A 19753-nucleotide genomic window follows, 5' to 3' on the forward strand; every position below is an offset into this window, starting at 1 on the left:
GACATGGGGCAACTGGGCAAGGGCATGAGCTGAGCAGCCACCTTTGCTGCCCTGCCACCATGGCCACATGACCTGAACAGGTGTCCTGGGGTGGGCTGATGTTTCTGCGAGGGGAGGTGGTGTCCCTGGAGTGTGTGCCCAGCTGTGACTGGGTGGTGAGGATGGTGCCTGGCCACCCTGGGTGTTACAGGGCCCTATCACACACAGGTCACTACTGCTGGCACCTGCTGGTGTGCTTGGTCCCCAGGTGTGGGTGTGACTTACGGACACGTTCATCAGAGGTGTTGCCTTCATTTTGGCAGTCTGCGATTCACTTCTAATAAGCATGTTTTTCTCTTTTTAGCTTGAAAATTATTTTTCTAGTCTGAAAAATCCAAAACTCAGGGTAAGTGTTTCTTTTTCCATGATTCAGTAATGTGGAACATCTGAGAGGTGCTAAGTTGCTAGGGTGGGGTGGTAGTTTGAGGACCTTGTTCCCCCCAGTCCTCTCTGGATGCAGCCTTTTTCCAGTGCTTTGCTGTGTGCATCCCTGTGGAGCCCTGTCTGTGGTATTCCTGGGAGATGCCCATTTTACCCTCCCTTAGAGAAAAGGGGGTCTTGCCAGCCTGGTCTGCCTGTCCCTGTTGTTCCAAATGCCAATCTGTAGAACCCAGGTGGGTAGGACCTGCTTCTCTGGCCTTGGCTGCCTGGTGAATTGCCACCAAAGATGACCACATGCCTATCTCAGTGACCTTTCTTGGTAGAGTTAGATGTCAGCACAGGGATGCCCATCTCTAGCCCTTTCCTTGTTCCCTGACAGATGGGGCTGGGCTGTGGGCATGCATTGGCCTGGCTCCCTGCTGGCCCTCAGGCCATGTCCTTTCTGTGTGCCCAGGAGGTACCCAGAGTTTCCAGTGACTCTCAGGGGAACTCTGTCCGGCCCAGCCTGCCTGTGGGGGCCCTGGACCTCTCTGTGGCAGTGGGGGTGCTGCTGGACCTCTCCTCCTCCTCTGGCATTTCCTCCATCCTAGAGGCCGTTCCCTTTTTCCCTGGTCAAAGTCAGAGGCCCTGGCCTGTGTCCCTCTGCACAGCTGTGAATGTCCCGGTGAGGGCTGCCACTCAGGCTCTGTGCCTCAGTTTGCTCATCTGTGTCTGGGCGGAGGAGTTGATGCAGGCAGCACTGGGGTCATCAGGACACTTGTCTGACTCTCCTCCCAGGAGGAACAGGAAGCTGCTAGGCGCCGGCAGCAGCGAGAGAACAAGAGCAATGCAACCACTCCAACCAAGGTCCCTGAGAGCAAGGCGGCTGGCCCCACCGAGACCCCCATGGTAAGACCTGCCCACATGCACCTGGGATGCCGGGGACTTGAGTCTTGCAGGGCTGTGCTACGCACCCTGTGCCGCCTGTGGGGCTGCATATGACCCATGCAGGCCCCCTTCCTGCTGTTGACCTAACTCTCCATCCACCAGGATTCTGGTGCTGAGGAAGAGAAGACAGGGGTGACCACCGTCAAAAAGCCATCGCCCTCCAAAGCCCGGAAGAAGAAGCTGAACAAGAAAGGGCGGAAGATGGCTGGTCGGAAGCGTGGGCGGCCCAAGAAAATGAACACTGCGAACCCTGAGCGTAAGCCCAAAAAGAACCAAACTGCACTGGATCTCCTCCATGCCCAGACTGTGTCCCAGACGGCATCCTCCTCGCCCCAGGGTGAGCAGCCATGGGCCCAGTCCACACCATGCCTGGCCTCACATTTTCACCCAGGCACAGTGTCTGGGTCCCCAGACAGTCACATGGGGTGGTCACACCTTGAGCCCACCCTTGTCAGGGCAGTGGAAAGAGCAGAGACCACCCAGAAGTACAGCAGCACCGTATCCTGCGCCAGGCCTCCTGGGGTCTCCACACAATGCGTGGGGCTTGGTCCTCACCTCACTGCAAGGCAGAGTCTTGTGTAAAACACAAAGGCAGGGCTGGGTACATAGATGGACACCTGTCATCCCACCACCTCTGGGAGGCTGAGGTAGCAGGATTACAAGCTCAAGCCCAGCCTGGGCAACTTAGCAAGATCTGTCTCAAAATAAAGGTTGGGCAGGGCTGGGGATTTAGCTCAGTCGTGCTGCCACCTGCCTCACAAGTGCAAGGTCCTCAGTTTGATCTTTAGTACCAAAAAAAAAAAAAGAAAGAGAGAAAGTTTGGGGATATTGGGAGTACAGCTCAGTGTTAAGGCCCTGTTTTGTTTTTGTTGTTGTTGTTTTTTAAGGCCCTGGTTTTAATCTCTAATACTTAAAAAAAAAAAAATAATGAAGGCAGAAGCAGTGTTGCCCATAGAGGTTTCAGAAGTCATGGATTCAGCACTGGTGGGGGGTGCAGCAGTTGTCTGGTGGTCAGGACCACAGGATGTGGTGTTTAGGGAGTTCTCTGGACTCTGAGAAACGCCCTGAGCCTCTCATCTACACAGCCACATAGTTGCCCACCCGATTGGTGGGGCTGAGGGGAGTGGCGAGGCTGACATAGGGGTGGCACTCTTCCCCGCAGATGCTTACCGGTCCCCTCACAGCCCATTCTACCAGCTACCTCCAAGCATGCCTCGGCACGGCCCCAACCCGCTGCTGGTGGCGCCCACCCCACCCGCACTACAGAAGCTGCTAGGTGAGTCTCGACGGGAAGGTGCCAGCTGGGACCTTGGCCTTGGGCTGTGGGCTTCCAGGATGGGTGCCGGGTTCTGTGGGCCGTGGCTCCCACCTCACAGATCAGGCTGGGGGCTCCTAGTGACCCCATGCTGAGCCCCCTGATGGGCAGGGGCTGGGCTCAGATGCACCAGGCAGGTTGGAAGAGGCTCAGGTTGGGGCCTTATGAGCATCAGAGACAGGGGACCCTGAGTGATGTCTACGACACGTGCGGTTGTGTCTAGGGTGCTCTTGGCATGAGGCAGGTACACATCAGGGACACTGCTGAGCATCCCAGAGGACACCTCACTGTTGGAGTCCCTGCACACTGTCAGAGTGTCCTGGGGAGCCATGGGGAACCATCATGTACAGTGTGGGTACCACACACATAGCCTGAGGCCATCTCTGGAGGTTGTCCAGCCACCTGCCCCCCACGCCTGTGTCTGACATATCTCCCACCCTACCCTCTCCCTCGGGTGGGCTTGCATGAGGGCCCTGCCCTGCGTGTCCTATTCCCACAGCCACGTCCTTTGTCTCTAGAGTCCTTCAAGATCCAGTACCTGCAGTTCCTGGCATACACGAAGACACCGCAGTACAAGGCTAACCTGCAGCAGCTGCTGGACCAGGAGAAGGTTCGAGTGGCTGTGGCCGGGGTGACTCAGGGTCTGTTTCCCTGTGATGGTCCCTGTGTCACCACCCCTCCTGCTTGCAGGAACGGAATGCTCAGTTGCTGGGCACGGCTCAGCAGCTCTTTGGACACTGCCAGGCCCAGAAGGAAGAGATCCGAAGGCTTTTCCAGCAGAAACTCGATGAGGTAGTGCCCCGGACTTATTCTGGCCACCCTGGGACCCTTTCCCAGCTGAGCTCTGACCAGGCCCTGGGGGTGGGCGAAGTCCAGCGGATCAGCCTGCTTGGCTCCTCTGCTTTTCCCAAAGTACTCTCCTCACAGAATTCCCTGGGACCTGGGGTAGGCTCTGGCTGTATCCTTGAGGCTCCCTCTACTCTTCTCTGTGGCCCCACCTGTCCCTTCCCCTCTGGCACCTAGGGGAAAGCTGTACCCTTCCCCTTTGGGAAGACATACTAGAGCCCCTCAGGTCACCACAGGGTTTGTCCCTACAACCCATGAGCCTCACTCATGTTGTCACCTGGATCTCCAGCTGGGTGTGAAGGCACTGACCTACAATGACCTGATCCAAGCCCAGAAGGAGATCTCAGCCCATAACCAGCAGCTTCGGGAGCAGTCGGAGCAGCTGGAGAAGGACAACAGAGAGCTGCGAAGCCAGAGCCTGCAGCTGGTACGTGTACCAGCCTGTCGGAGGGCCCTCTGGAGCCTTGTGGAGCACTCATGCTTGGTCCTGGGCCCCAGGCTGGGTGGAGGCCTGATGCCCCAGTTCCCTGGTCAGTTATGCAGTCCGCAGGCACAGGTGGCCAGAAAGTCCCTGTCTGGGCCCTGTGAGGAGTCCTGGCTTTGGTGCAGCTTTCTAGGTGGAGACCTTGCCTGGTCCCAGAGGATTGAGGTGAACTGCCTCAAGTTGGCCCCTGGCATCTGCCTGGGGATCCCTGGCACCCCGCTCTGCTCCATTCTCCCCCAGTGTGTCCCTGGCTAGGCTCCACTGAGACGCCATCCCTGTCCCCACAGCTTCGGGCACGCTGCGAGGAGCTTAAGCTGGACTGGTCCACACTTTCCCTGGAGAACCTACGCAAGGAGAAGCAGGCACTTCGGAGCCAGATCTCTGAGAAGCAGCGGCACTGCCTGGAGCTGCAGGTGGGCCCTGGAGCCCCAGAGATGACTGAGGGGCCTGTGACTCCAGGCCAGCTCTCTGTCACCCTCATGGAGAGCTCAGGGGCCTCAAGGCTCCATTCTGAACCTCAGATCTTGGTGCCTCCAAGTAAATAGCTTGTTAAAAGGTCACTGGTAGGATTTGCTCATTCAACAAACAGCTGATTGGGCCGGGGATTTAGCTCAGTGGTTTCGCTGCCTGCTGTGCAAGCGCAAGGACCCGAGTTCGATCCCCGGTACCAAAAACAAAAAAACAAAAAACCAGAAAAACCCCAGCTGATTATTTTGATGATGAGAGAAGTGTGCTCAGCAAGGCGGGAAAAGCGGGAGAAGAAAGGGAGTGTAGGCTTGAGTGTAGGCACTTCCTCTCCATGCCTTCCTGCGGCAGCTTGCATGAAGGCTCAAGTACTTTAGGGGCAAGATGTGTAGCCTTGGCTTCAGAATCTAAAATCCCCATCCGGTAGGCTGTGTACAGTGCAGTGTCTTGTGATTTACAGCACCCGTCACTGGACTCTTTCTGGGATGTGGTTCTTTGTACTAGACTGTTTTTTGTTTTTGCTGTACTAGGGACTAAACCCAGGGCCTTCGCACTGAGCAACATCTCCAGCTCTTATTTTGAGACAGAGTTTCACTAAGCCACTATATTGTCCAGGCTGGGCTTGAACTTGCCATTTTCCTGCCCCAGCCTGCCAGAGTGCTGGGATCTTGGGCATGTGCCACCGTACCTGGCCCAGAGACTTTTTTTTGTTGTTTTTTTGGTAGCGAGGACTGAACTCAGGTCCTTGCGCTTGTGAGGGAGGCAGCAGAACCACTGAGCTAAATCCCCGGCCCGTCCAGAGACTTTTTAAGGCTATTTCCTGAATAACATATTCCCAGAAGTAGTTTTACTAGCTTTCAAAGGTTCCATGACATGTCTCCCTGCTGTATTTGTGGTGTCACCCCCAGAACACCTTGGTGTGCACACCACCCAGAGCCAGCTGTGGTGGCACACACCTGTAATCCCACTGCTCTGGGAGGCTGAGGCAGGAGGATCACTTGAGCCCAGGTTCTCCATACCCCTCCTCTTTTCTTTCACAGTAAGTACCGGAGATGGAACATAGGAGCTCCACACCGAATTCCATCCCCAGCCGTTTATATTTTTTATTTGAGAGACAGTCTTATTGATGTGCCCAGGTTGGGCTGGGAACTTGTGATCCTTGTGCCTCAGCCTCCCAGAGTACTAGGATGTCAAGTGCACACCACTTCACACAGCTGAGCTCAGGGATCTAGGGTGAAGCGCCATCTCAAAAAAAAAAAAAAAAAAAAAAAAAAAAAAGGTTTGCTGTTTTAGTGATCAAATGAAGCCTGTTTCTACACTTTTAGCCTGGGAGTGAAGTTTTCAGGTAGTTTCTGACTTTTTTCTTTTTTTTTTTTTGTGGAGCTGGGGATAAAATTCAAGGTCTTGCACAAAAATAGGCAAACACTATACTACTGAGCTATGGCCCCACCTTTTTTTAAGGTTTGGTTGTTCATGCTTATAATCCCAGCACTTGGGAGACTTGAGACAGGAGGATTGCTGTGAGTTCGAGGCCAGCCTAGGCTACATAGTGAGACTGCCTCAAACAAACAAGGGCTGGGGATTTAGCTCAGTGGCTCCACACCTGCCTTGCAAACACAAGGTCTTGAGTTCGATCCCCAGTACAGGAAAAAAACCCAAAAAACAAACAAACAAAAAATCAGTGTGGAGACAGGGTCTTGATAAGTTACATGAGACTGGCCTTTAACTTGCACTTGGAATTGTCCTGCCTTAGCCTCCCAAGTGGATGGATTGCAGGGGTGTGGCACTGTACTTGGCAGAACATCTTATCCTTAGACAGCTTGGGCTTTTTCACTCTGCACAAGCGATGAGCATCCTGGCAGCTGCTGGTGTGGTCACCTTTGGTTCCTTCCTCGGGAGGGTCCCTCCTGTCGTGGATGGATAGGGGATGGGACCTGGGGGGTGCCCTGGGCTGTGTGGCCACCCTACCACCTGGCAATCTGACTACCACCTCTTGCCCCACAGATCAGTATCGTGGAGCTGGAGAAGAGCCAGCGGCAGCAGGAGCTCTTGCAGCTCAAGTCCTGTGTGCCTCCTGACGATGCACTGTCTGTGCACCTGCGTGGGAAGGGTGCCCTGAGCCGAGAGCTAGAGGCCGAGACCGCCGGCAGGCTGCACCTAGAGCTGGACTGTGCCAAGTTCTCCCTGCCTCCCTTCAGCAGCATGAGTCCCGAACTCTCCATGAATGGCCATGCCACCAGCTATGAGCTCTGTAGTGCGCTGAGCCGGCCCTCGTCCAAGCAGAACACCCCTCAGTACCTGGCTTCCCCCTTGGACCAGGAGGTTGTGCCCTGCACCCCCAGCCACAGTGGCCGGCCTCGGCTGGAGAAGCTGTCTGGCCTGGCTCTGCCCGACTACACCAGGCTTTCCCCGGCCAAGATCGTGTTGCGGCGGCACCTGAGCCAGGACCATGGAGGGTCAGCCAAGGCAGCAGCCAGTGAGCCACATCTGAGGTGAGTACCCCAGGGCTTCTTGGGATCTCAGTAGGCCCACATGTGTTTGGAAGAGGTTAGGAGGTTTCCGAGGGTTCCCAAGAGTGACGTGGTTTCCTGTTGCAGAGCTGAGCATGCCAAGGAGAACAGCCTTTCCTACCAGAGCCCTGGTCTGTCCAACAGCATGAAGCTGAGCCCTCAGGACCCAAGGCCCCCTTCTCCTGGGGCCATCCCCACAGTAGGGGAGAAGAACAGCGAGAAGGTGAGGGGCACTGGCCCTGTCCCGTCTGTGGCCCTAGGGTCCCCCAAGCTGAGTGCCAAACAAAACAGGCTCCCCAGGTTTCAGAGGTGCTAGAAGGAGAGTTCATCCAGGGTGACTTTAGGGCTCCATGAGGGGCATAGCCTAGCCTGGAGGATCCATAGAGCTATTTAGGGTCCCAGAGATGTGCAGCCAGGTAATGACAGGGCAGGGGACCCAGGCAAGTCCTATGGTGCAGGTTCCAGAAGCGGACTTTGCCAGGCTGGCCCTCAATCTGACCATGCTGGAGCCAGTTTAGAAGTTGTTGCCCCAGGGCATTTGCCATGGGGGCATGGAGGGAGGTGGTAAAGGGGCCAGTAATGGCCCTGGAGGCTAGGAAACCAGGCCAGGCAGGTAGGAGGAGGGGCAGTGTGGGAGTGGTGTGGGGACCTCAGGCCTCAAGGTGACCCAGGGTGGTCCCCAGAGGTTCGTCGGGGAGGCAGTTCACACACGAGGGCTGAGGTCTGCATCTGTGTAGGGCGGGAAGGAGCGCATTTACAGCAGCCATGGGGAGACCATCACCAGCCTGCCCATCAGCATCCCACTCAGCACTGTGCAGCCCAACAAGCTTCCTGTCAGCATTCCTCTGGCCAGCGTGGTGCTGCCCAGCCGCGCCGAGAGGGTGGTGAGCCATGGGCCAGGCTGCTGTGGGCAGAGGGGCCGGGGTGGGCATTTTGTGTTTGGCACAACCCAGTTCCTTTTTGTTATATTGGATGCCGTTCTATTTTAAGAGCACTGCTGCTCCCCAGCCACTAGAGCACAGGGAGTCCAGGTTTGACTGCCGCATGTTAGCTGTTCTCACCTCCAGTCTGTTTCTGGTGAAAGGTGGCATGAGTGGGTGGAATAGAGTCCTCTGCCTGAAATCCTGCCCCAGCCCGCTGACCCACTATGGGTTTCTCTCGCAGAGGAACACCCCTAGCCCTGGACCGCAGCCCCGAGACTCCTCATCCACTCTTGAAAAGCAGATCAGTGCTAATACCCACGGTGCTGGGAGCAGTGCCTCAGGAAGCCGGAGCCTGGCCCTGGCATCTTCAGGTAACCCTTGTCCTACCCCATTGGCCTGCTCATAGCCTGGCCACTGTCCCCGCCTGGGGCCAACCTGCCCAGGCCTTTGGCTGCAGCCACTCTTCTTTAAAGAAGTTAGGAGGTGTGGGCAGGGTGGCTCATGCCTGTAATCCCAGCATTAGCAAGGGTGAGGCAGGGCTGGGGATTTAGCTCAGTAGTTCCACCACCTGCCCCGCAAGCACAAGGACCCGAGTTCGATCCCCAGTACAAAAAAAAAACCAAAACAGCAAGGGTGAGGCAGGAGAATCACAAGTTTGAGCCCAGCCTGGGCAACATAGCAAGACCCTATCTCAAGAGGGGGAAAAAAAAGTCTACAGTGAATATAACTCAGTAGTAGAGCATCCAAATTCTATTCCTAGTACTGTTAAAAAATAAAAAATAAAAAAAAAACCTGGGGTAGATGAAGGTCTCAGAGTGAGGCCTGCAGGCCTCAGGGGTGGCCAGTCCAGGTCGTATACTGTTCTTAACATCTGTCCTGGCAGCGCAGTCTGAGCTGGGCTTGGCAATGTGCTGAGCCCTGGGAGGTTGGGCTCTGAGACCTTGCGCTTCTGTAAACGAGCAACCTCTGGCTAGATTTTGTCCTGGGTGACATAGTCCCTGTGCCTGTCAGCTGTTGTCCTTGTCACCTGCCCAGCCAAAAAGTGGGGATTTCTGAGACCCAGGGTTTGAGAAGTGGCTCAGTGAACCCCTGTGAGTGTTGGAGTTGCCCGGTGTCCAGCCTGTTGTGATGATATGGGGCTCAGCTACCCTCCTGTGATGGCCAGGGAGCAGCCTCGCTTAGGTTTTGTTATAATTTAAAGCATCCAGAGGCCACATGTGAGTGATAGGACAAGACCTCACACCAGTACAGCTGTCTTTACCACAGTGGTGGCGGGTCACTCCACAGGGCCACCCCTCGGGTGGTTGTTGCCAGCCCTGGCAGCTGCTTTCCCAGGAATGGCAGGTAATATGCAGAAGCCACTGTCAAATCCAGATCCCTCCTATGGTCTCCTACACAGCCCCTTCCGTCCTCCCACCCCACACTGGGAGAAGACCCTGGCTGAAGTCACAGCATTGCTGGAGACACCCTGGAAGCCAGTTGGCTCCATCCTGTGGCAGCACCGCCACCTAGGGGTGTTCTCTGGCTGCCAAAGTGTGGGCTTTCCCTACTCAATGACTCTGGGGTGAGGCTCCAACCAGGGCCAGCTCCAGAAAGGTGTCCCCAGAGTAGGTGTCTCACTGAGACTAAGGCACAGGCTACTGCGATGGCTGGGAGGGTGACAGGTGAAAACCACAACAGCCTGGATGGCATGAGGGGCCCTGTCCCACTTGCCAGTGGCCATTGCCGAGCAGTCAGGGCTAGGGGCCAAGTTGTCACTGGCAGCATGTCCCAGGGCGAGATGATATGGGGCAGGTCCCTGTCCTTTCTTCCAAGGGGCCCCATGAGGCCTAGTACCTGCCTCCTGTATTGGAGATTGCCCCAGCACCCACCAGGGCTACCCCTGGGGGCCATCCCCAGGTCCATCCTCACTTCCTGAGCTCTCCCGGGCCCCTCCTAAGCTCGGACTCAGTATCCTTCCATGCCCCGAGGTGGGCTGGGCCCTGCCCCACCCTGAGAGCCCCATGTCCCTTCTGCAGGTTTCTCCTATGCTGGCTCCATGGCTATTAGTGGGGCCCTGGCTGGCAGTCCTGCACCACTGGTGCCTGGAGTTGAGCCAGCTACCTTTGACGAGTCCTCAGGCTCAGGGAACCTCTTCACCACTGTGGGGTCCCGAAGCACCACGCCACAGCACCCCCCTCTGCTGGCACAGCCTCGGAACTCGGGACCTGCCTCTCCCACCCACCAGCTCTCTGCTAGTCCCCGGCTTGTGGGGGCTGCCCAGGCCCTGCTTCCTGACACAGGCAAAGGTGATCTGCCCACTGATCCTGGCTTCTCGGACCCAGAGAGCGATGCCAAGAGGAGAATTGTGTTCACCATCTCGGCTGGTGTGGGCAGTGCCAAGCAGTCACCCTCCACCAAGCACAGCCCTCTGGCCCCAGGCACCCGAGGAGACTGTGGGCCAAGCCACGGGCAGGACAGCCGCAAGCGTGGCCGGAGGAAGCGCACGTCGGCTGGGACTCCCAGTCTGAGTGCAGGCGTGTCCCCCAAGCGACGAGCCCTGCCTACCGTTGCTGGTCTCTTCACCCAGTCCTCAGGGTCCCCTCTCAACCTCAGCTCCATGGTAAGGATGGGTGGTGCTGCAGAGCTCAGAGGGCAGGACCCTGGGGTGTCTGAGAAGCCTGGTCTACCTGGTCCACCAGGTGCAGGCTGAGGGGCAGGACTGGGTCTGTGTCACTGAGCTGGGCTGGGATAGGTGTGGGCATGGTGCCTGGACAGTAACAGTGACCATGGCTATGCCCATGACAGTGCCCTGCTGCTGGTCAGGCTCCAGATGCTTGGGCGGTCCCAGGGGTTCCTCAGTGTCCCCAAGACTCTGGGGCAGGTTAGAAAGTGCGTGAAGCCGTTCGATGTCTCGATTTGGGCCCCATGCATCCAGAGCAAGGCTGTGACATTCGCCACAGTATGCATGGACCTTGAGGACACTGTGGACTATGAGTGCATTTGTCTCCTCGGCTCCCTCAGGTCAGTAACATCAACCAGCCTCTGGAGATCACGGCCATCTCATCCCCTGAGAACTCCCTGAAGAGCTCCCCCGTCCCCTACCAGGACCACGACCAGCCTCCCGTGCTCAAAAAGGAACGGCCCCTGAGCCAGACCAATGGGGCACACTATTCCCCGCTGACCTCAGACGAGGAGCCAGGCTCTGAAGATGAGCGCAGCAGTGCCCGGTGAGTACGTGAGTGGGCAGTGTGCAGGCAGGGAGGCCTCCCATCAAGTGTGGCCTGCCTGGATTCATGTGGCAGGGAGGCAAGGGCTCCTTGACCTGCTCACTGGCACCAGCCCCAGAGAAGATTCTTAAACAGCCGGTTCAAAGTTCCCCATACAAAGCTGGGGCTGCCCGGTGAATCTACAGTGGCCAGGTGCACTTCCATCAGCTGGTCCAGCATTGTGTCCTAAGGCACAGTAGGGTTGGGGTGAGAGCCCACAGGGCAGGCAACTGGGCCGCAGCAAGGAAGGTGAAGAAACTGAGTTTCAGAACCTGGGAATGATGCAAGCCTGTCATCCCAGCTACTCAGGTGTTGAGGCAGGAGGGCCGCTGAGCCCAGGGATTTAAGGCCAGACCCCATCTCCTAGAAAAAAGTTTCAGAGTTGTATCAACATAGCTTGCCTCTGTTGTTTGTGAAGAGTTTTGTTTTGTTTTGTTTTTCTTGGTACTGGCTTGAACTCAGGACTTTGTGCTTGCCAGGCAGGCACAGTACCCCTGAGCTGCATTCTTGGCCCCTGAAGAATTATTTTTAATATGTCCCTTGGCACCAACAAGTCTACTTCCTGTCTCTGGAGTCACCTGTCCTGGGTGTTTTCTGTTCATGGAGCCCCTTGCTGTGTCCTCTGTGTCTGGCATCTGTCACTGAGCACAGCATCCTCAAGGTCCGTCTGCACTGTGGCGAGTGTCATGGCTTCACTCCCTGTCCTAGCTGAGTGATGTCCTGGCCTGGGCTGGACCTTGTTGTGTGTGTCTGTCCATCCGTCCTTCCCTGAACATGGGGTCTATTTCTGTCTTTACTTTCTTGTGAACTGTGCAGCTGTGAGCGTTTGTGTGCAGGTCTTTGTCTTCAAATCATGTTTCCATCTCCTCAGTGCCCCTTGGAATCCCAGGATCACTTAGGATCCTGTAGAATCTTCCTTTTGGGGAGGCACCAGCTTGTCTCCCACTGAGGCGCCTGTGGCTGTGTTTTGGTTCACTCCCCCAGCTGTTGTGCCTTTGGGGCACTGCTTTTCTGCTTGCTCACTTTTCCCCTTTGTCTTGCTGCTGCCTGTCTCGCACCCCTACACACACACAGCAGTTCTTTGAGTGTCTGGAGTGAACATCTGTCCCTGTCTGTGCGGCCACTGTGTTGTTCATGTGCTCTGCCTGCTTCGAAACAGGTCGGTCGTGAGCGTTCTTCACACACCAGGAAGCAAACTCCTGTCAGACGTGTGACCTGCGAGTCTCTTCTGCCCTCTGTGCATACCCAGTGCTGTGTTAGGTCCTTGAGTCTGTTTTTCGCTTGCTGTTTGTGGCGCTTTGGTGTCCTGAGTTACTTGCTTTTGCTCCTCTGCCACAGATACAGAATCTGTAAAGTGTGGCCCTGGGGCATTTCAAGCTTGTGTTGGGAATGCCCACCTGAGTCCTGCCAGGGCTATGTGAATTCTCCCGTACTCCTGGGTGGCGGGTGTCCTTTAGGGTGTGTGTGTGTCAGCAATGGTGAACACTGTGCCGCACTAGGGTCAGAAAGTTGAAACAGGCCACTCTGCTCTGGACCCACATGTTTCTCCATATGTTGAGAAACCACACCCATGTGCACCTGCCACAGCCCAGTTCCTGGCAGAGGGTCTGGAGTCTGACCCAGGACAACGTCCAGGGGTCTCATGAGGGTCCTGAGGGTCAGCTCTGTGTCTGTCCTCTCCCCAAGCTGTTGAGTGTTCCCAATCCTGATGATCCTGTAGCCCTTTCAGGATGCAGTTGGATTTGAAACATTAAGGACAGTTTTTCTTTTCCTTAACAGAATTGAGAGAAAAATTGCAACTATTTCCTTGGAAAGCAAATCTCCCCCGAAAACCTTGGAAAATGGTGAGTGGCAAGTGCTGCCTGCTGTTGCCCTTACCTGAGCCCAGGCCCAGTGACGGGCCAGGCCCGTTCAGGTGGTCTCGGTGGCTCTGTGGATAGCTGTTCCCAGGGTATGACGTAAGGTTGGGCTGTGCATTGACCTTGTGGGTACCTACCACCTTATTCCTGGCTAAGTCGGACCGGCTCTTTTCCTTGCCTTCCTGCCTCCCCAGAAATGGATATCCTGGGCTCAAAGCCCCCTCCTCTCTGCCTGGCCCAAGGCTGTGCTGTCCTGTGCCCTGGGCCAGCCTGTCTTCCACACATGGGCAGGACTGGGCCTCAGAGCCTCTCTGCGCTGGGACGGCTCCTCCCTCCACTCACAGATCCCACACCCTCCGTGCCGCCTCCATCCTGTCTCAGCAGCTGGCATGTTTGTTTTGGGTACACCGAGTCCAAGTGTCCCATATTTAGCAGCAGGCACAGTGGCCTCATGGCCTCTGCTTTTCATTCCTATCAGGTGGCAGCTTGGGAAGGAAGCCAGCACCCGCAAGTGAGCCAGTCAACAGCAGCAAGTGGAAATCCACCTTCTCACCCATCTCCGACATAGGCCTGGCCAAGTCTGCTGACAGCCCTCTGCAGGCCAGCTCCACCCTGGGCCAGAACTCCTTGTTCTCATTCCGGCCAGCCTTGGAGGAACCCGCAGCAGCCGATACCAAGCTCGCCACCCACTCAAGGAAAAGCTTTTCTGGGTCACTGTCTGGCACCGATGGGCTCAGTCCTGGCACCAACCCTCCCAACGGCCTGGCCTTCAGTGGGGCCCTGGCCGCGGACCTCAGTTTACATGGCTTCAACGATGGTGCTTCCCTGTCCCACAAGGGCCCTGAGGCAGCCGGCCTGAGCTTTCCCTCGCAGCGGGCCAAGGAGGCTCCCCCGGAGGCCAACCCCTTCTTTAACAAGCGGCAGCTGGAGGGCCTAGGTGGCCTGAAGGGCGAGGGTGGCCCAGGCAAGGAGCCGGGCGAGCCAGGCCTGCCCCTTTGTGGGCCCACGGACAAGGCTGCTCTGCCACATGGCAGTAGGGCTAGCAAGGCCCGGGACCGTGAGCTTGACTTCAAGAATGGCCACAACCTGTTCATCTCTGCTGCCACCGTGCCCCCCGGGGGCCTCCTGGGTGGCCCCAGCCTTGCCCCAGCAGCATCTTCTACAGGCAGTGCGGCCTCAGCAGCCCAGGCACACCGCCCCTTTCTGGGCGCCTTCACCCCCGGGCCACAGTTCACCCTGGGCCCTGTGTCCCTGCAGGCCAACCTGGGTGCAGTGGCTGGCTCTTCCGTGCTACAGTCCCTGTTCAGCTCAGTGCCAGCCGCTGCTGGCCTGGTGCACGTGTCATCCGCCGCAACCCGCCTGACCAACTCGCATGCTATGGGCAGCTTCCCCTCCGGGGTGGCCGGCGGAACCGTTGGAGGTAGGCGAGGCACGTCTTTCTGAGCCCGGCTTCCCCAGGGCAGGGGCTCTGGTTCCCAGCAGGCTGCGCTTCCTCCTAGGAGCGCTGGCTTCGTTACAAGCTGCCTTATGGGTCCTTTCCGAAGGCCAAGCTCCGTGCTACAGACCAGGGCTTGTGTGTGACTGGAGGTGGCCAGCACACACTGGGTTCCCACTGTAACACATCCTTCTTGTTTTCAGAAGACCTCAGTGCACATAGCTAGGGCAGTCCTTTCTCAGGGTGGCTGCCCCAGCCCCGAGGATATCGGGGCGAGCAGTTCTGTCTGGGCACGGGCGGGCAGGTGGGCCCAGAGGGGCAGGGCCCGGCCTGGCCATAGGTAAGTGTCCGCCACCATGCCTGCTGCTTGCCGCTTGTGCCACCTGTGACCTGGAGCTGCGGCTCGCTGCTTCTGCCTCGCTCACAGCTGTGCCTGTGCTTCTCTTGGCTGTGCGCAGACCGTGCCCACCTGTTGAAGCTGAGTTTTCTCTCCCGTTGCAGGTGTCTCTAACCACGCGGTGCCTTCCGCCTCTGCTCGCCCGTTTGGAGCCAGTGTCGGCAGCGGGGCTGTGTGCAGCAGCGCCACGCTGGGCCTGGGCCCACTGCAGGCGGCGGCCAGCACCTCGGCCTCTTCCTTTCAGGCCCCGGCCTCGGCCGAGACGCGGCCGCCCCCTCCACCTCCCCCGCTTCCTCCTCAGCACCTGGGCATCCTCCATGCACCCCCTCCACCTAACGTCACCTTGCCTCCTCCCCCTGCGCTGCTGGCCTCTAACCCTGAGCCCGTGCTTTTGCAGAACCTAGCGTCCATCCCAGCTAACAAAGCTTTTTTACCCCTCTCCTCTGCCGCCTCTCTGCAGCCTGCTAACGCCTCTCTGTCTGTCAAGCTCGCCTCTCTCCCGCACAAGGCCTCCCGCCCCTCCTTCACGGTACACCACCAGCCGTTGTCCCGGCTAGCCCTGGCGCAGGCTGCACCCGCTGTCCCACAGGCCAGCTCCACGGGGCCGTCTGCTGTGTGGGTTTCTCTTGGCATGCCGCCTCCTTATGCCGCGCACCTTTCGGGGGTTAAGCCCCGATAAAGAGCTTGCTTAGCTAGCAGTTCGTATTTTGTAAGGTAAGGCTAGAGCCAAATGAGATGGTTCGCTCTGAAACCAAACCGTCCCTCCCTCTGCACAGAGGAGGGCCTACAGAGGGCCTGGGTCAAGGCTGCTGCACCGTGGTGGCCAGAAGGGTGGGCTAGTTGACCTGAGGTGGAGGGGAGGCTACAGGGCCTGCCAGGAGCTCAGTAAGAGAGTATCAGGACCCTAGCTGCCCAGTCCTCATGGTCATGGGCTTGCGAAGCTCCCACCTACAGACCAGGAGAGCCCTTGGGAGTGGGGCAGGTGCGGTAGGTGCTGTGGGCAGAGGCCCAGAGGGTCAGGGGCAATGCACTCCTGGCTCTTCCCACTAGCCTGGGAAAGGAGGCTCCTGGAGGTGGCAGGCGCAGCCCTGGAGAGGCTGCTACATTCTGCCAGCAGTTGCTGAGTCGCCCCATGGGGTATTAAGAAAGTCCAAGGCTGGCTGGGGATTTAGCTCAGTGGTTTGGCCTCCTGCCTCAAAAGCGCAAGGACCCGAGTTTGATCCCCAATACCAAAAAAAAAAAAGTCCCAAGGCCCATGAGGCCCAGGCTCACAGCAGGCTCCAGAATGGGGTGGCCTTTCTTCTCTAGATGAAGCACTTGAGGGTGCCTAGGTGAGCTCTGCGCCCTGGACAGCCAGGGCCAGGCTGTGTGTGTGGGGAGGTGGATGCTGGCCACCCACAGGAAGGCTGCGGCTGCCCTCAGCTCAGAGCCTGCCAGGTAGTGGAAGTGGAGGAAAGAGTCTTTGGGTGGGGCCGGGGATTTAGCTGAGTGGTTCTGCTGCCTGTCTCGCAAGCACAAGGACCCGAGTTTGATCCCGGTACCAAAGAAAAAAAAGTCTGGGTGGCCTCATGGCCCGGAGGAGGTCCTCCCTATGCATAAAGGGCTGGGCCCTGGGCCTGTAAGCCATGCATGTGATCCACGCCTGTCATCCTAGCATGCTGGGAGGCTGAGGACAGGATTGTAAGTGGGAACCCAGCCCGGGCAACCTAGCAAGACCATCACAAAATAAAGTACCTGGTGGGGCCAGGGATTTGGCTCAGTGGCACCACGCCTGCCTCAAAAGCGTAAGGTCCTCAGTTTGATCTCTGGTATCAAAAAAAAAAAAAAAAATGGCTGGGGATGTAGCTCAGTTCCAAGACCCTGGCTTGCTTCCCAGGTACTGCAAAACAAAACAACCCCAAGGCAGCAAGCCCCACCTATCACCCAAGGAGGCTGGTGTTTGTGGCAAGGATGTGCCGCTGGGTGAGGAGTTGAGGGGTGTCCACCAGGGCTGACGTTCTGCCCTGCCTTCGAATGTGGAAGCAGGCCAACTATGGAATGGTGACACCTTCCTGGTGACAGTGTTGGTCCCCCAGGGCTGGGGGGCCGGCTGAGCTCTGTCCTTAGAAGTGCTAGACCTAGAGTGGGTGCACCCCGACCCTGCGTCCCTGTGGCATATGACGGAGTTAGAGGAAGCCCAGGGTTTGCTTTGGCATTAGTGGGTTGCCCAGCACCCTGTGTTTGCCCACAGGAGCACCTGCCTCTGGCCTTCTTGGCTGGCAGAGGGAGGTGGCTCTACAGTGGGTCTGCTCACAGGAGGCCTCTGTCCCGGCCCCCCGGGCTGTGCTGGGCTCCCCCATGTGTGCTGCTAACAGGCTCTCGCCACTGTTCCCACAGGTAACTAGGATTTCTACCTCACCCGCGCGACCTATGCAAGGGCGGTGTGGACCAAGCATCTGCTGTTTGGTGCTCAAGCTGCCAGGCTCCCGCCCCAGACGGAAGGACAGATGGACAGCAGAGGCGGGCAGGATGAGGAGCTCCACTGTGAATCAGCAGCACACCGCAGGAGGTGCTGGGACTGGTCCAGTCTGTACTGTCAATAGTTTTAGATAAAGTATTTATCATTTTTTAAAAAGTATAAACAATTCTGACTTATTTTATTCCATCTGAGTTGTCAGAGGCAACCTATTGAGAAGTATAAATGTCTATGTAAGAGAGAACCTTATATATAAAGACTCGGGCCGCAGGGCAGCCCTGCCAAGACACCCGCCACCGCAAACCCGGTGCTACGGCCACCAGGCCCGCGCCTGCCTCTGCCTCTTGGTGCCGCCCTGGACACTGACCAATGCCAAAGCCGGTCCTCGGACACCTGCCATGCCCAGCCAAAGGCACCAGCCCTGGCCAAGGCTGTCAGAAAGTCCATCGGAAAAGGCCCTGTTCCTGGCGGCCAGCACTCCACTCCTCTGGAGCCACCGCCCTGCCAGAGATGGACCCAACTGTGAACCGCTAGCAGAGGGTCCTGACTGTGGCATATGGCCAGCCGGGCTCACAGGAGCTGGCTCGCAGGGCCTTTCTTTTTGATGGAGTGCTCAGCAGGCCAGCAGCGGTGGGAAGGGGCCTGTGTGACATAAAGCTCTTCTGAGTGGTGCTTCACCGCGGTGGCACATGTGACAAGTGCAGTTACTTTTGTATTCCATTGGTTTTTGGCTGGAGCAGGCTGGCTGGGTGATGTGGGGCAGGCCTGCTGCCGGCCCCAGTGTTTATGTATAGGAGAGAGTCACACTCATGTGTGATGGTATTTTATAGAGATGGCGATGAAAATTTATAAATTTCATAGACTTGACTGCATTTATTTTTAGATTGTATAATGCACAGTGAGCTTAAAAAGAAAGAAAAGCAAGGGGAATAGAAACTTTATTTATTCAAATGCACAAAAATGGCACTGGCCCCAGGGCTGGCCCTCACCCCACACCTTGCAGGAGTGCATGCCCCCATACCTGCAGCCAGGGTCCTGCCTGTCACTGTGTCCTCGAAGGTTCCCTTGGCTGCTGTGAGTGGTCCTGGTGTCTGCCCCACCCCAACAGCCTTGGAGTGCTGGCATGCGTGTGCTGGCCCTGGCTGTGGCCTCAGCCAGGGCTTGGGCTGTCCTGCTGCTTCCATGTGGGAGGCCTTAGTATTGGGTTTCCGGTTGACCCAGCCTTGCCAGCCTGTGTCTGGACCCCTACTCCTCTCCACCTAGCAGTGAGTTCTCAAGATGGTGCTGGGGACTCCTCCCCCCACGTTGGTGCTCTCAGCCTGGCCTCTAGGTGCTGCGCCTCATTCCCACGGACCCTGCCCCAGGACTCAGCACGGGGCAGCGCCCTGCTTGGCATTGGGGGGCAGGGGTCATCTCTCACCACACAGCGCCCTAGGTGACAGTAGCAAAGTCAGCAGGCAGCAAGTCCCTGCTCTCGGATCATGTTCTCTAAACAAACACTGTATGCTTCTGCTGGCCAGCGTAACGGCCGGCGCCAGCTCGAGACAGCCCTGCCCCATGAACATATCTACATGTATACTTGAGTGTTGGGAGACTAAATACCCTATGTGGGGAACACACCCACAGTGTAGCCACTGCTGGGTTTTGGTGCATCTAGCATGGGCACAAGTCGCCTCTTGAGCCCACAGGGATGGACGTGTGCCCCTGCAGTAAGCTAACCATGTGCAGGGCGCCTCCCCTTCTCTGAACCCTGGGGCTGAGCTGCACTGGTTCTCACCCAGACCTGCTGAGCCATGTCACCAAGAGGTGGGCAGGACAGCGGCACAAGGCCATCCTGGAGTCTGGTGCTGGCAGTGGCTCCACTGTCCTGGGCCGACCCAGCTTGGGGACTGGTGCTGCCCTGGCCCTCGGGCAACTCCTGGGAAGCTGCCATACAGCTCTTGCTCAGGAATTGGTCAGGAAACCTTCAGGACCAGACAATCCACCCTCTTGGGACCTTGCTGACCCACTGGTCACCAGGAACCAGGCTTCCCATCCTTTATGTGAGCCCCGTGAATGTCTACTTATTTAAGACTTACCCATCCCCTATTTATCCACCCACAGAATTCATGGCCTTGCTTCCTCCTCATGGTGAAATGGTCCATCCACACACAGCTCGCCTCACACCCCATTATCTGCCCCTTGCTGGCTTTGCTTTGTGTCTGTAGTGAACTCTGTACCCCTCCCCAGGGCGCCCACTGCACTGTTCCCACCCGTCGGCGCTGTAATAAAAGCAGTTTTCACTTGGACCTGGTCTCAATGCAGCCTTTTTTCCTGACAGCACTGCGATTTGTGTCCTTCCTAGAGCGGGAACCCTTATCCCCAGGTTGGAGGGAGTCCCACCAGCTGCTCTGCAGCAAGGGAAAGACCCGTGCCCCAACTTCTCAAACCCAGCTGATGCAGGGTCCTGGGGCACCCAAGATTCCCCTC

The 19753-nt window shown here is 57.3% G+C and overlaps 1 protein-coding gene across 8 annotated transcripts in view; it reads left to right on the forward strand.

Moving 5' to 3' along the window:
• Positions 1-19572, forward strand: part of Dot1l (DOT1 like histone lysine methyltransferase) — a 49334-nt gene extending 29762 nt beyond the window's left edge. For 6 of the 8 annotated variants that reach the window (XM_087201557.1, XM_087201558.1, XM_087201561.1 and 3 more), the window contains 17 exons: positions 344-385; positions 1198-1308; positions 1450-1684; positions 2510-2623; positions 3181-3272; positions 3353-3454; positions 3798-3935; positions 4280-4405; positions 6462-6949; positions 7055-7190; positions 7705-7851; positions 8132-8261; positions 9909-10492; positions 10894-11099; positions 12918-12982; positions 13476-14417; positions 14934-19572. In XM_087201557.1, the coding sequence (XP_087057683.1) occupies positions 344-385; positions 1198-1308; positions 1450-1684; positions 2510-2623; positions 3181-3272; positions 3353-3454; positions 3798-3935; positions 4280-4405; positions 6462-6949; positions 7055-7190; positions 7705-7851; positions 8132-8261; positions 9909-10492; positions 10894-11099; positions 12918-12982; positions 13476-14417; positions 14934-15508 (4233 nt within the window). In that variant the 3' untranslated portion in view covers positions 15509-19572. The remainder of the gene's footprint in view (positions 1-343; positions 386-1197; positions 1309-1449; positions 1685-2509; positions 2624-3180; positions 3273-3352; positions 3455-3797; positions 3936-4279; positions 4406-6461; positions 6950-7054; positions 7191-7704; positions 7852-8131; positions 8262-9908; positions 10493-10893; positions 11100-12917; positions 12983-13475; positions 14418-14933) is intronic. The other 2 variants (XM_013065844.3, XM_013065845.3) reach the window with 2 other exon arrangements.
• Positions 19573-19753: the final 181 nt, after the last annotated feature.

Source organism: Heterocephalus glaber, unplaced genomic scaffold, assembly GCF_053883595.1.
Source record: "Heterocephalus glaber isolate CG9 unplaced genomic scaffold, H.glaber_assembly_v1.0 deba00001760, whole genome shotgun sequence".
In the NCBI taxonomy this organism is placed as follows: Eukaryota; Metazoa; Chordata; class Mammalia; order Rodentia; family Bathyergidae; genus Heterocephalus; species Heterocephalus glaber.